Genomic DNA, 14,421 nt, shown 5'->3' on the forward strand with positions numbered 1-14,421 from the left:
ATTTCCGTCGTTTGGCATTCCATTGTGTTAAAGCAATCACACTTATGCGGATAATTAAAAGGATTAGCAAAGCAAATTAAAAAATTAAAAATTATTAGAAGGGCGTGAAAAAAATTTTTTAAAAAAAAAAAAAAAAAAAAAGATATTGCTTTTCACCGATCCCGTTTCTCGACTTCTGATCGCTTGCCATTCCAATATTAATTTTGGCATTCCAATATTAAATTGTGCTAAGACAATATCACTTATGCGGGTAATTAAAAGGATAATCAAGATTATCAGAAGGCAGATTATTAAAAAGCCGTCAAAAGCATTGAGTAAAAAATGATATATAAATATATATATATATAAAGTTATGAAGGCGTGTTTTAAATTTATATTTTCGGATGATGAACAAAAAATGATTTCGCCCGAAAATAGGGGGCAATTGATACGCCACCAACAATTTTTATTAACCGGCACGAATCTCAGTGCAATTTTTTTGAATAAGAGACATTCAAACTTTGATTAAAAGTCATCCGGAACTTCGATTTCAGCAAAATTATAGTCAAACTGATCAGCTCGATGAGACAGACCTAATCATATAAAATTTAGTCCAATCCGAGTCAAATCAGGCCTGGATCAAGTCATTAAACCACTATTGGAATTTTGAAGGCATTTGAAAGGTCAAACGGATGTCAAATCTAGCAAGTTTATAATCGAATCGAGCGTCTCAAAAAGACGAATCCAACGAGCCCAAGATTGCTCAATTCCGACATCGTTAAGACACTCAAATGTCCATCAAACGTCATCTGATCAATGGAAGCTCTCTGGGCCGTCCGATCAAAATGATTCATATTCCTGCATTAATTGCACTCAAAACACTATAATTAGAGCCTCACCCCACACTTGAAGGGGGGAGGAGGCTTAAGAGAGAACTTAAGAGACTTGAGCTCTTTCTCAAAGCCTCAAGTCTCTCTCAAGCCTATGTCGACCACCACCGATCGTCGACAACGATCGTCGACCACCGCCGATCACCGTTGAACGCCGCCGATCACCGCTAACCTCCGTCAACCACCGTTTACTAGACGTAATCAGTCGACGTTATAACGTGGATAGCTAGTAACCCTTTCTCACCTGTGGGACAAGGGACATCTGTAATCATCATCTTATAGTGTATTTTTACAACTGGGCAAGACCCCGTGGTTTTTCCCTTTCTACGAATTTTTCACGTAAAAACTTCTGGTGTTATTATAATTTGATTCATTTTTATCTGAGTATGTGTTGAATTTTCTTACAACGCTAAGACGATAATCCATTACTCTACCGCCGCAAATTTTCTAGCAGGCATCACTCACGATGAAAATTGAAGAATAGCATAGCCATTCACCGTGTTAAGTTCAAATTTATCCCGCAAACTGAAATAGACTTGAAGGACAGCTTTGACTCGAGTGGCCGATAAAAAGTAAATGAGAAAAAAAATATAAAAAAACCGAGGGCTAGTTTGTGAAGAAAAGATCTGCTACGAAGCAATCGCGATGAAGCTTGTAGGTGAACGAGAAGTGGCGACGGGAGTCGCGTTGGAGCTTTCCGGCGAGGCTAGAAGTCGGGGCGGAGGCTTGTAGGCGAGTACTTCTACGCCTTTCTCGCCTTGGCTTGTTTATTTCCACTATATCTTTTAAATCCGACGAACGGACGGATTTATTATTATTAAATCCAGGAATTAACTGAAAATGAGACTTCGACGGGAAAGGGAAGGGAAAGGGGACGGAAAATGGAGATTCCCTGCTCTAGCTCGGCCCTCAGATCTCTAATGGCTGCTCGCCATATCACATCTCTCCTTATCAATTAGTTTTTTCCTACTCCAATTGTACCGATTCCTTGTACTAAAACAAACCCCGCTTTTTATAGGTTTTGCGTGAGATCTGTCTTCTTTCTTCAAGAGATCCGATCTTCTCAAATCTGAAATCCCCCAATCCAAACTTCACTCAATCCACTACAATGGGCCGCCTCCGACTCCAGAATCCTGGCATAAACCCCATCGACGAGGAATCCTTTGCCGACGGTGACACCGACCAAACCCCCAAGGATCCGCCGGCTAATTCCCCCTGCTCTTCTTCCGGCCACGCCTTGGCCTGCATGATCAACTCGGAGGTTAGTGCCGTCCTCGCCGTCATGCGCCGTAACGTCCGTTGGAGCGGCCGTTACGCGTCCGCCGCAGATGACTACCTCGATCACTCCCTGATTCAATCTCTCAAATCTCTCCGTCGCCAGCTCTTCTCCTGGGATACCAGCAGATGGAGTTCCATTGACCCCATTCTGTATCTCCGCCCTTTTCTGGACGTCATCCGCTCTGACGAAACTGGTGCTCCGATCACCGGTGTCGCCCTCTCTTCCGTCCACAAAATTCTCACCCTTGAGGTTTTTGACGCCAGGACTGCCCACGTCGACGACGCTATGCACGCTGTGGTGGATGCGGTTACAAGCTGCCGGTTTGAGGTCACCGATCCGTCGTCAGAAGAGGCGGTGCTGATGAAGATTCTGCAGGTGCTTCTGGCTTGCATGAAGAGCCGGGCATCGATGGTTCTCAGCAACCAGCATGTGTGCACCATTGTTAACACCTGTTTTCGGGTTGTCAATCAGGCTGGGACTAAAGGAGAGCTTCTACAGAGGATTTCCCGCAATACGATGCATGAGCTAGTCCGTTGCATCTTCTTGCGGTTGCCCGAGGTCAGCAAAAACACTGGCAAACTTTCACCACTAGTTGAGGTACATGTTTGTTTATTCTCGTGGTGTCAGATTCAATTAACAAAGTATAAGTTATGGTTCTAAAATAATGTAATATATTGGTTGTATATCATGATTTTCTTTATGGCTATAGTTGTAAGTTTATTCTGCCGCTTTGTCTATGGTTAACTTTTAAGATTATTTACTTTGCTGGTCATTGGTGGATTAGTTATAGTATAGACGATAAGCTAGACATCACATGCCCCAAATTTATAGTTTTGATTTCATGTTTGGATATTGTTTAATTCAGAAATGTCTGAGAATCACACCCAAGGAATAAAGTGTTCAAGGGGAGGATGAATAAGAGAAAAGAGATGAACAGTAAAAATAAGAGTGTCTAGAGTTTTTCTCAAGAAATGCTCTCCTATTTATAGGAATAGCGATTACCTTTATGCCCTCTCTTTATTAAAAAAAACCTAGGGATACTAAAGTCAATTATACAATATATTTAAGTATGCTGATAAATAAATCATTGGCCGACAACGGTAATCTTTCGCTCATTAGAACACACTTATTCGTTCAGCAGTGATGGGCCGACCACGTGGGTGTCATATGAAGACTCCTTGGTCAAGTTTGTCTATGACTTCCCCACAAACTTTAGTTCACTTTCCTTGTTTCCTTGGTGGTAGGATGTCTTTCGTTTGGGTTGCTTTGTGTCTCTCGTTGGACTTCTTTTATGGCCATCTCTCGTTCGAGCACCATGTCGATCGGCCCATTGACTAGACGAACTACCCAACAAAGTTATGAGGTGCTTTGACATTGTTTTTTCTTCTTGATAAATTAGATTAGTTTGTTAACTGATCTTAGTACACTTTAACCGCAGTTCCACTTCATTTGTCATGTACTCATATTTTGCTTCGAGATTCGTGCAGCTGCCATCCTGTTATACATATCTAGTTCCCCAACTTTATTATTTTTTGTAAGCAACAGTTGTGACATAAACAAAAAAGCTAAATACTGCATTAAATACTACATTAAGTTTTGCAATCAATATTTAATAATTAAACTCCCTGGATTTTGGTGCACTGTCGTCCTATAAATAGGTTGTCACCAGTGGCCTTTGCCCTTGCATTTCTTCTTTGCTTAGAGCCTTGGTCGTTTTTCACAAAAGGTGCTTTGATGGCGAGTGGTTAAAAAACCAATCTTGGCGAGCCATTTAATGATATTTTGAAGAAAGCCTTCGGGTTGCATGTTGAGAAGATTTGTCCCTCGAAAGTCCCCTCCAAGGTTCGACACCGTGGAGGTAGCTCACCGGGTGAACATGAAAAACACTCTAAGGTTGACAAACCTGCTAAAAAGGGATGGATAAAGCATTTAGCTTTGAAGAAAGTACCATTAGTCGATCATGGCTGTGATGACGAAGATGACTTGTTCGATGACATTCCTCTGTTGTGTCAGAAGTCTGACAAGAACCCGACCGTTGCCCCTATTGAGATGTCGACTGAACCTGGCGGGCGAGAGAAGGACACCCGACAAACTTCTGTGGGTGCGCCGCGTGGGGATAAGGATGCGACTGATCCATCTCAGATCAAGGAGATGGGAGCTGTGCCTTCTCCACCTATGCTTGGTGAGAGTTTCTCAACCTTGCGTTGGTCTGTTGTATTTACTCTTTGGTAGGAGTTCGATTGTTGACTTATTTGCCGAAATGATTTTGTCCTTCGCCCATCTTGAATTCTTCTTTGTTATGTAGAAAATCTGATTCGTGTCTCTGACTTGTCGAAGGTTGTCGGGGGTCGAGCGTCGACTCCTCGGAAGACTGCGGAGAATGCTTCAGTGCCTTCGAAAGGGAGTCAACTGATTCCGTGGTTCGCCGTATGGACGAGACGACAGACTTCTTCGCTCATGAGGCCTAGGCTCCGAAGGAAGCTGAGGCACAATGAGAGTCAAATATATGGGAGTTGAAGGCGCAGTTGGGTGCCCTTTCTGAGAAGGTGTCAGAGAAACTCCTCGACCTCAAGGTTGATGTGGCGGATCATCAGACCGAGACTGCGGTCCTTTAAATGGAGATTGTTCACCTGTGGATGGATCTGGTAGACATTAAGGAGGCTTGTTCGGTTTCTCGATTCCAGGCTGAAGCCAATTGTGTTGATAGGTTTTAAGTTGGAGGTAGAGTCTTGTATAAGGAATTGCTGAGGCAAGGGTTGGTTTTGCCGCAGCGACCGTTGAGCTGGTTGTAAAATTTATCCTCTATGAATGAATACATATTTCAATTCCCATGTTTTCTTTTTCATTTTAAAGAATATTTTGATTTTTCCTTTCTTGTGATGTGACGCGAGATTTTTGTTTCCAATGTAATGTCAGCGGCGCTACCACCTCTTTTTGAACCCTATAAATAGGATTGGAGTTCCCTCACGCATCACTTTTTCCCTTCTTAAGTTTGTTCGGCTGTTCTCTATTTATTTTCTCGTCGAGTGTACATATGGCTTCCAAATACTCACCCCATGAGTTCGGGAAGGTGTTGGCATCGTAGCGTTTTGCGTTGTCCTCTAACGAGGTTTCAAGGCTCTAGAGGAGATATGTCTACTAGGATGGTATGGTAGTGGAGGCTCCGGGTCCAAACGACTAGGCGACTGACAAGGGGCGATTCATGTTGTATTGCGATCAATTTGTTCAAGGGCTTTGACTTCCTCTCTGCCACGAGCTTTAGACCATTCTGAATCACTATGGCGTTATTCCGACTCAACTTAAGCCGAAATGCATAGCGGCGGTTATGACTTTCATCATTTTCTATCGCAAGATGGAGATCTCTCGGTCAATGGAGTGTTCTCTCATATGTTCTCCTTTAGAGTTGATTCGGACGGCTACGTAAACTTTACCTCGAATAGAAAAATTTAGCTAATCGATCTGAAGAACAAGGCCAAGAACTGGAAGCACAACTTTCTCTTGGTGTCGGCAAAGGACTGGGAAATTCTCACTTGCCCATCTGGGGAACCTTACAAGGGACAAATACTTTCTCCCTAGATGCGAGGTTTGGTGTCATCCATTGAAGAAAAAGGTCTCTCTGTTGTCCAGTTTACTCACGAGGCCGTAGTTAATAGTGTTTTGAACCTAAGAAAGTATGGTCGGATCACCCCAGAGTTGTGGGCCACATCTGATGCCCAGGAGTCGAAGCGACGAATTAATAAGGTGGCCAAGGCTTCCATGAAGGAGCCAAGAATGAAGAAACCATTGAAGGAGGGGTAAAAAGTGCATCCAACGAAGAACCCAGGTCTGGACCTTCTCATTTTTACCTCTGAAACGACCTTTGTTATCCAACAGATTTACAGATTTTGACTGGTGAGCTACCCTTAATTGAAAGAAAGCCTTCCTTTCTTACAGGTGATGTGGGGTGCGGTGATGCCGCAACTCCTTTCATTCTGAGATCTAATGTTAAGCCCGTTTCAGACTACAAATCAGTTGGTGCTCAAGAAGATCCTCGGTCCAAAGCATCAGGTTTCATCGACCTTGCTAAGAGGGAAGAGCAAGTTGGCCAACCCAGTTCCTGCAACATGCGAAGAATAGGGTCCTGACCAGAGCGTGGATCTACACAAAGCAGGCTTTGGGTATGGGGCCAATTTGGAGGCGGCAACCAGAAGTCTTATATTTGATCGAGGTGGGAGCATTCCTTGTACAAAACCGAAAGCAGTTCCTTGGTCCCTGAGAGGTCCCGTCGAACGGAGGGGAAAGAGACCGTGGATAGTGAGGATTCGCCCTTCGCCTCTCTCCCTGGGGGTAGCGACGAATGGACCCCAATGCAGGAGGGACCAAAAGCTTTCGTCTCGAGGGATTCTCGGTTCGCCCTCATTGACCTGCAATAGGACTAGTTCGAGCGTGGTTCGAGAGTGGAGTTTCATGCTACAAAGTGTGCAGACATGCTATGGTTCACGAGTTTTAAGGACAACTTGGACAACCTTAGCCCTCAGAGCTATGTTGTCTGGTTGACAAGTACCAGTTGTTGGAGATGGTGTTATCTCGTTACTTGTCCAACTTACACGTTGACACTGTGGCTGAAGCTGCTCGAGCGAGGAAGAAAGCGAAAGTTGTCAAGGCTCATTTGAAGAAGTCCTTACAACAGGTAGAAGAGGCCGAGGCTCGCATTATTGAAGCGGAGAATAGCTTAGCAAGAGCTTCAAAATGGCTCTTGGTTGTGCTTGAGGAGAACGACAACTTATCTGCAAAGGTTGCCTCGTCAGTCACTGTCGAGGCACACGTCGAGGAACTGGTGAACCAGTTTTGGCTTTACATTAAATTGCTATCGATTAGTTGGTTTGGTTGGGAATGTTCAGCCCAAAGTACGCAAATTTGAGTGAATTTGCCAAGCTTTTGTCGACTCCGTCCCTTTCAGCCAGGAAGTCTGCCAAGGATCAAAGGCAGTCACTCTAAGAAGGTGAATCTTCAACTCCCACTCCTTAAATTTTTTGTGGCTAGAGATTTCTTTTTTTTTCTTTTTTTGTAAAGTGGAAACACAACTCGTGTAATGATGAAGATTAAGTAAATATAAATCTTTTGTTTGATTTCTTCTATATATATGTCTTGTTTGTGTTTCGTACTTTCTTTTATCGTATGTTCGCCGTGGTGACGAAGTTAGGTATTTTTCCTCTCTTTTTTTAAGGATATTTGATCGCTTGTGGTGTGGAGGTAAGTTTCTAGGTTGCTCGCCCCGGAAGGGAGTCCTTAGGTTGCTCGCCGCGGAAAGGAGTCCTTACGTTGCTCGCCCCGAAAACGAGTCTTTAGGTTTTGAGTTCCCCAGTTGCTCAGACTAATTTTTCGTTCATTTCTTTTTTTATTTTTAAAAGTGTCGCCAGTTTGTCCATCGTCATATACTTTCCTTTTTCGAAAAAGTCTCTTTTCCGGATGATGTTAATTATCAGGAGGAGAAAGGAACCGGAAAGGCGGGACATACAACAAAGACGGACAAATAAGAGAAAGAATGTGGAAAACCTTTGTGCGACAAATTTTGCTAGGATATGTCAAGCATATACGTCAAAGATGTTCCCTTGTCGTATACTTACCCTGTTGAACACTACTTTGACGAAATTGTTCACTGAGCTCCCTGTGTTGATGAGTGTACTTCTCACATGGTAGTCGTTAATTAAAAGTGTAATCACAATGACGTCGTTATAGGGTTTACCTTTCGCCGGCAGGCCTTTAGTGAACACGATGGAAGGATGTGGCTTTTTTTAGGCTCGATTGTTGGGAAGATTTCCCAACTTATCCGAGTATCGCTGGTATTGTTCATGTGATTCAGATGATGTTGGTTCGGACGGGTTCATCGTACGCATTGTTAGCTGGAGCTTTTCCCTGTCAGCAAGTGGTTGTTCCAGCAGCTACAAATCCTTTCAGTTTTCTAGCCTTGATCAAGTCCTCGACGAGGCTCCCGAGGGGCCTGTATTCTTCGGTGTCATGGTCGTGGTCTCTGCGGTAGGCACAAAACTTGTTTAAATTTCTAGCTAAACTTTTGGCCCTCATTGGCTGAGGTTTTTTGAAGTATTCCTTATCTTGGATGGACTCTACGAGCTTGGTCATCAAAATTCTTAGGGGTTCATTTTGAATGGCTCCTGCTGCGTTGGTGGTCGTTCACTTTGGTGGGTCGATCGTTGATCAGGGTACTGAGACCGTCTATCTCGATTGTTAACCTTGATGTTCCCTTTCTTTTCGTGGTGTGGTTGTTGGTTTTCATAGCGAGGACAAGTGGGAGGGCGAGGACCTTCCTTTTCTACCCCACCGTCGTCTATCAGTGCTCTCTTTTGTGACCGAGCATTGACGGCTGATTTTTGGGCCTCTCCTTGATCGTTGAGGACATATTCATCTGCGGTGATATGGTGTTTGGTCATTTCTAGTAGCTCGGCCATTGATTTTGGTTCTCGCAGTCATAGAGCATACTTGAAATGCTTGCTTATTACTCACTGATTCAGGGCGGTCTGCGAGATGAGGGGCTCTAGGTTCTGCGTCTCTGACATTTCTAGTTGGAACCTTGTGATGTATGAACGAAGAGTCTCTCCCTTTTGTTTGATCAGTAGGAGAGCTTGAGACTTCTTCCGCGGATTTTGCGCTCTCACAGAGTGGGCTGCAAATAACCATTTAAATTCGAAGAAAGAGGGGATGATTCCCGTCGGGAGGGCATTGAATCACCGTAGGGCCGACTCCCTCAGCATGTAAGAAATAAGCGTCATTTGAATGAGCGGTGATTTTCAATATTTTGACGGCCTTCTCAAGAGCGGCTACATGATCGGCTTGGTCGGTGAGATCCTTATCCGAGTCAAGGTTGGGGGTTTTGAACTTTTTTTGGGGTTCGACCTCAGAAATCTACAGAGAGAAGGCATTTTCAACATAAAGGAGGGTTGTGGTCCGCATAGGGTGGTGTCTTTCTACCGGGGCCAATCCGGCGCTACCTTGGTAACGAGAATCGTCACTCTTTTCTTCCATTGTCTGAGATTTTCGACTGTTGGGTACCGGTCCATCTCGCCTATCGTTGGTCGTCGGTCCATCCCGACGATCAGGCTCTTGGCGGCTATATTCTTGAGGGTTTTGGCTTCCACTGGCTAGGGCTTCTTGAAAAGCGCCCACCATCTGTTCCTTCATTTCTAACATCAACTATTCATTCATTTCCCTTAATTGCTGTTGCACAACCTCCCTTATGCTATCCGCATCTATTGCTTGGCTCCTTGCCTCCTGAACGACTGCTTTTCATTGTGATGCGCTCATCTTCTTGTTGGTGGCACGATTCCACGTTCCTCATCTTTTTGTATGTTGAATCCAGAAATGTCCGGGAATCACACCCAAGGAGTAGATCGTGCAAGGAAGGTGATGACGAGTAAGTTAAAGGAGTTGAATAGTAAAAATAATAGTGTCTAGGGTTTTTCTTCATGAAATGTTCTCTTATTTGTAGACATTGGAGGCATCCTGAATATACAATTACCTTTATGCCCCCCCTCTCTCCATACAAAGAAACTTAGGGGTATTAGAGTCATTTATACAACATATTTAAATATGCTGATAAATAAATCTTTGGTTGACAACAGTATTCTTTCGCTCGTTGAACCACACTTATTCATTCGATAGTGATAGGCCGAACCACGTGGGGGTCATATGAAGACTCCTCGGTTGAGCTTGTCTATGGCTTCCCCTCAAACTCTAATTCTCTTTCCTTGTTCGCTTGGTGGTAGACCATCTTTCATTCGGTTCGCCCTGTGGGTATCTTTTGTTCGGCTACTTTTATGGCCATCCCTCGTTCGGTCATCATGTTGATCAACCCGTTGACTAGATAAACGGCCTAGCAGAGTTCTGAGGTGTTCCCTCTGACTTTGGCCTTGATTTTCCTTCTAATAATCTAAATTGGTTTGTTGACTGATCTTAGTACACTGTGATCGCGGGTCCATTTCATTTGTCGTGTACTCATGTTTTGCTCCAAGATTCATGCTCTCGCAATCTTATCATACAAATATAGTATGGGGATTTGCTATCTCAAATTGCCTTAGCTAGGTTTTTGGGTACTACGCCAATTCTAAGAATGTAATTGTTTAGAATTTAGGAGATAGTATTTCATATTTGAAAAAAAAGTGGAAGCATAAAGTAATCTTATCATACGATTTTTTGGAGTGTTTTATGTGTCGATCTTTTTATTTTTGTTATTTTCCCATTTGGTGATTGAATTAGGATTTGACTATTCCCTAAAGAAAAGGGGTGACTGTCTTGCACTCGCACTGAGTGAGGAATAGGGATTGTGTTCCATAAGAAAGAGAAATAACCCTAATCCTACTCCTTAAATTTTGACGATTGCATTGATCTTCTTAATTCATATTTTATTTGGGTTGTGATTGATAAGAAGATTAAGCTCCTTGTATTTGTGCAGGTGGCTGGTGTTGAGAAGAATCAGGCCTTTGGAATGAGTCAAATGGAGAATGGTAATTGGAATTATGGCTCCTTGGCAGTCCCAGCAGATGATACGACTGTGAGGTTGGAAATGCCAAACGGTATGAAGCTAATGGTCGAGCCATATGGTATACCTTGTATGGTGGAGATATTCCACTTCCTGTGCTCTTTATTGAATATTGTTGAACAAATTGGAATGAGTCCCAGGACAAGCCCAATGGCCCTAGATGAAGATGTGCCGCTTTTTGCTCTTGGAATGATAAACTCAGCTATTGAATTGGGTGGATCTTCAATAAGAAAACATCCTAAGCTACTTGCTTTGATACAGGATGAGCTTTTCAGGAATTTAATGCAGTTTGGCCTGTCAATGAGTCCATTAATCCTGTCCACCGTGTGCAGTATTGTTCTGAATCTTTATTGTCACTTGCGTATAGAGCTTAAACTTCAAATTGAAGCATTCTTCTCCTGTGTGATCTTGAGGCTAGCACAGGGCAAGTATGGGGCTAGTTTCCACCAGCAAGAAGTGGCTATGGAAGCTCTTGTCGACTTCTGCAGGCAGAAGACATTCATGGCAGAAATGTATGCTAACCTGGACTGTGACATAACTTGCAGCAATGTCTTTGAAGACCTTGCCAATCTTCTCTCAAGGAGTGCCTTCCCTGTCAATTGTCCATTATCTACTATGCATATTCTATCTTTGGAAGGCCTTATTGCTGTAATTCAGCGAATGGCTGATAGAATTAACAACGCACCACCTAGGTCACAACAATCTCCTTTGGAACTAGATGAGTATACTCCATTCTGGACAGTGAAGTGCGAAAACTATTCTGATCCTGAGCAATGGCTAAAATTTGTTCGTTGCAAGAAGTACATCAAGAGAAGGTTAATGATTGGGGCTGATCACTTCAATAGGGATCCAAAGAAGGGTCTTGAGTTTCTGCAGGGAAACCATCTTTTGCCTGAGAAGCTGGACCCTCAGAGCGTGGCATGCTTTTTCAGATACACCGCTGGCTTGGATAAAAATCTTGTTGGGGATTTCCTGGGCAACCACGATGATTTTTGTGTACAGGTTCTTCATGAATTTGCTGGCACCTTCGATTTCCAGGATATGAATCTGGATACTGCCTTAAGACTCTTTCTGGAGACGTTCCGCTTACCTGGTGAGTCACAAAAGATACAAAGGGTGCTTGAGGCTTTCTCTGAGAGGTACTATGAACAGTCACCCCATATTCTAGCTAATAAGGATGCAGCCCTCCTATTGTCATACTCGCTCATAATGCTCAATACGGATCAGCACAATGTACAAGTAAAGAAGAAGATGACAGAAGAGGACTTCATTCGGAACAATCGTCACATTAATGGTGGGAATGACCTTCCCAGGGAATACTTGTCAGAGCTGTACCATTCTATATGCAAGAATGAAATAAGGACCACTCCTGATCCAGGTATTGGTTTTCCAGAGATGTCTCCAAGCCGCTGGATTGATCTACTGAGGAAGTCAAAAAAGACTACTCCTTATATTGTCTGTGATTCTCTGCCATACCTTGATCATGATATGTTTGCCATCATGTCAGGCCCAACAATTGCTGCTATCTCCGTTGTGTTTGATTATGCAGAGCATGAAGATGTTTTTCTGGCCTGTGTGGATGGCTTCCTTGCTGTGGCTAAAATATCAGCATACCATCATCTTGAAGATGTTTTAGATGATCTTGTTGTATCACTATGCAAGTTCACAACCCTTCTGAATGCATCTATGGCGGAGGAACCAGTTACCGCATTTGGGGATGACACCAAAGCTAGGTTGGCAACTGAGACAGTTTTCATCATTGCAAACACATATGGTGATCATATACGCACTGGTTGGAGAAATATCCTTGACTGCATCTTAAGACTGCACAAGCTTGGCCTTCTTCCTGCACGTGTAGCTAGTGATGCAGCTGATGATACAGAACTGCTGGCAGATACTACTCATGGGAAACCTGCTCTGAACTCTCTCGCTACATCCCACATTCCTTCAATGGGTACCCCTCGCAGGTCATCTGGGCTGATGGGAAGGTTTAGTCAGTTACTATCTCTTGACACGGAGGAACCAAGAACACAACCAACCGAACAGCAATTAGCTGCTCATCAGAGAACGCTTCAGACAATTCAGAAGTGTCACATAGACAGCATATTCACCGAGAGCAAGTTCCTTCATGCTGATTCGCTGTTGCAGCTTGCCAGGGCCCTTATCTGGGCAGCTGGTAGGCCTCAGAAGGTTACTAGTTCCCCTGATGATGAGGATACAGCTGTTTTCTGCCTGGAGCTGCTCATTGCCATCACTTTGAATAATCGAGATAGAATTTTTCATCTCTGGCAAACTGTGTACGAACACATAGCCAACATAGTTCAGTCTACTGTGATGCCTAGCGCTCTTGTGGAGAAGGCAGTATTTGGAATCCTCAGAATCTGTCAGCGGCTACTCCCATATAAAGAGAACCTGGCTGATGAGCTTTTAAGGTCACTGCAGTTAGTCCTAAAGCTTGATGCTCGTGTGGCTGATGCTTACTGTGAGAACATTACACAGGAAGTTTCACGTTTGGTGAAAGCAAATGCTACTCACATAAAATCTCAGATGGGTTGGAAGACAATTACATCATTACTATCCATCACCGCTCGTCACACTGAAGCTTCAGAGGTTGGTTTTGAAGCACTGACGTTTATCATGTCTGAAGGCTCTCACCTCTCGCCAGCCAACTATCTTCTTTGCATTGAAGCATCACGACAGTTTGCCGAATCTCGTGTTGGGCATACTGATCGATCTACACATGCTCTAGATCTCATGGCCGAGTCCACCATCTGTCTTGTTCGCTGGTCTCAAGAGATTAAAGATGCAGGAGATGAAGCTGAAAATTTATCGGAAGGAATTCGGGACATGTGGCTCAAGCTTGTTCAAGCACTGAAAAGGCTGACACTTGATCAGAGAGAGGAAGTAAGAAATCATGCCTTGTCATCATTGCAGAAATGTTTGTCAGGAGTTGATGGGATATGCTTGTTGCCCGCATCGTGGTTGCATTCTTTTGAGAGTGTTATATTCATGATGCTTGATGACTTGCTTGAAATCGCTCAGAGCCAATCACAGAAGGATTACCGAAATATGGAGGGAACACTTATGCATGCCATGAAGTTACTCTCCAGGATATTCTTGCAGCTATTACAGGAGCTTTCTGGGCTGAGCAGCTTCTGCAAGCTATGGCTGGGGGTTCTTAGTCGCATGGAGAAATATATAAAGGTAAAAGTTAGAGGCAAAAGAAGTGAGAAACTTCAAGAATTGGTCCCTGAATTGCTGAAGAACATGTTGCTCGTGATGAAATCAAAGGGGATTCTTGCAAAAAGGAGCACAATAGGCGGTGATAGTTTGTGGGAATTGACATGGCTCCATCTGAATAACTTTGCTCCATTTCTGCAATCAGAAGTTTTTGCCGGAGAATTGGAGCAGGATTCTGGCAACCATGCACAATCTGATGGAAGCCATTCTGCAGTAGAGGATGGTGGTCAGGTTGAAGGTTAAAAGGTTTTTCTTTGGCTGTTCTGTCAAATCTTAATCATCACCTGCTTTGATGCTGGGATTATTTTTTGGTTGTCTGCAGCTTTGTTAGTTTAGATGGTAGGCTGGCTGCATGTTGTTCGATGTTTTTTAATGGGTATTTTTCCTTTTAAGTTTAGCTATACAGTACTAAAATGACAATTTACCCTCAGGTTTTTAGGGTAAATTTGTTTTTTTTTTCTTTTTATTAAGGATGTGATATATAATGCGTTTGATGCCCA

General features: G+C 43.5%; 1 protein-coding gene across 2 annotated transcripts; it reads left to right on the forward strand.

Moving 5' to 3' along the window:
• The first annotated feature begins 1,607 nt into the window (after positions 1–1,607).
• On the forward strand, positions 1,608–14,421 carry LOC110033106 (ARF guanine-nucleotide exchange factor GNOM). Of its 2 annotated transcripts, none has more exons than XM_020736974.1 (2): positions 1,608–2,745; positions 10,595–14,421. In XM_020736974.1, exons 1-2 carry the CDS (start codon positions 1,978–1,980, stop codon positions 14,162–14,164), a joined length of 4,338 nt encoding a protein of 1,445 aa, XP_020592633.1. In that variant the 5' UTR covers positions 1,608–1,977; the 3' UTR covers positions 14,165–14,421. The 2 variants fall into 2 exon arrangements, with proteins under 2 accessions (XP_020592633.1, XP_020592634.1); XM_020736975.1 differs by having other exon boundaries at positions 1,608–2,706.

The sequence above is a fragment of the Phalaenopsis equestris genome, unplaced genomic scaffold (genome assembly GCF_001263595.1).
Source record: "Phalaenopsis equestris unplaced genomic scaffold, ASM126359v1 Scaffold001093, whole genome shotgun sequence".
Classification (NCBI taxonomy): Eukaryota; Viridiplantae; Streptophyta; class Magnoliopsida; order Asparagales; family Orchidaceae; genus Phalaenopsis; species Phalaenopsis equestris.

Bases quoted from the DNA above. Each gene is read 5' to 3' on its own strand.
- LOC110033106 (XM_020736974.1), top strand. From the start codon at position 1,978: ATGGGCCGCCTCCGACTCCAGAATCCTGGCATAAACCCCATCGACGAG. The intron at 2,746-10,594 runs GTACATGTTTGT...GTATTTGTGCAG, and splicing joins AACTTTCACCACTAGTTGAG to GTGGCTGGTGTTGAGAAGAA.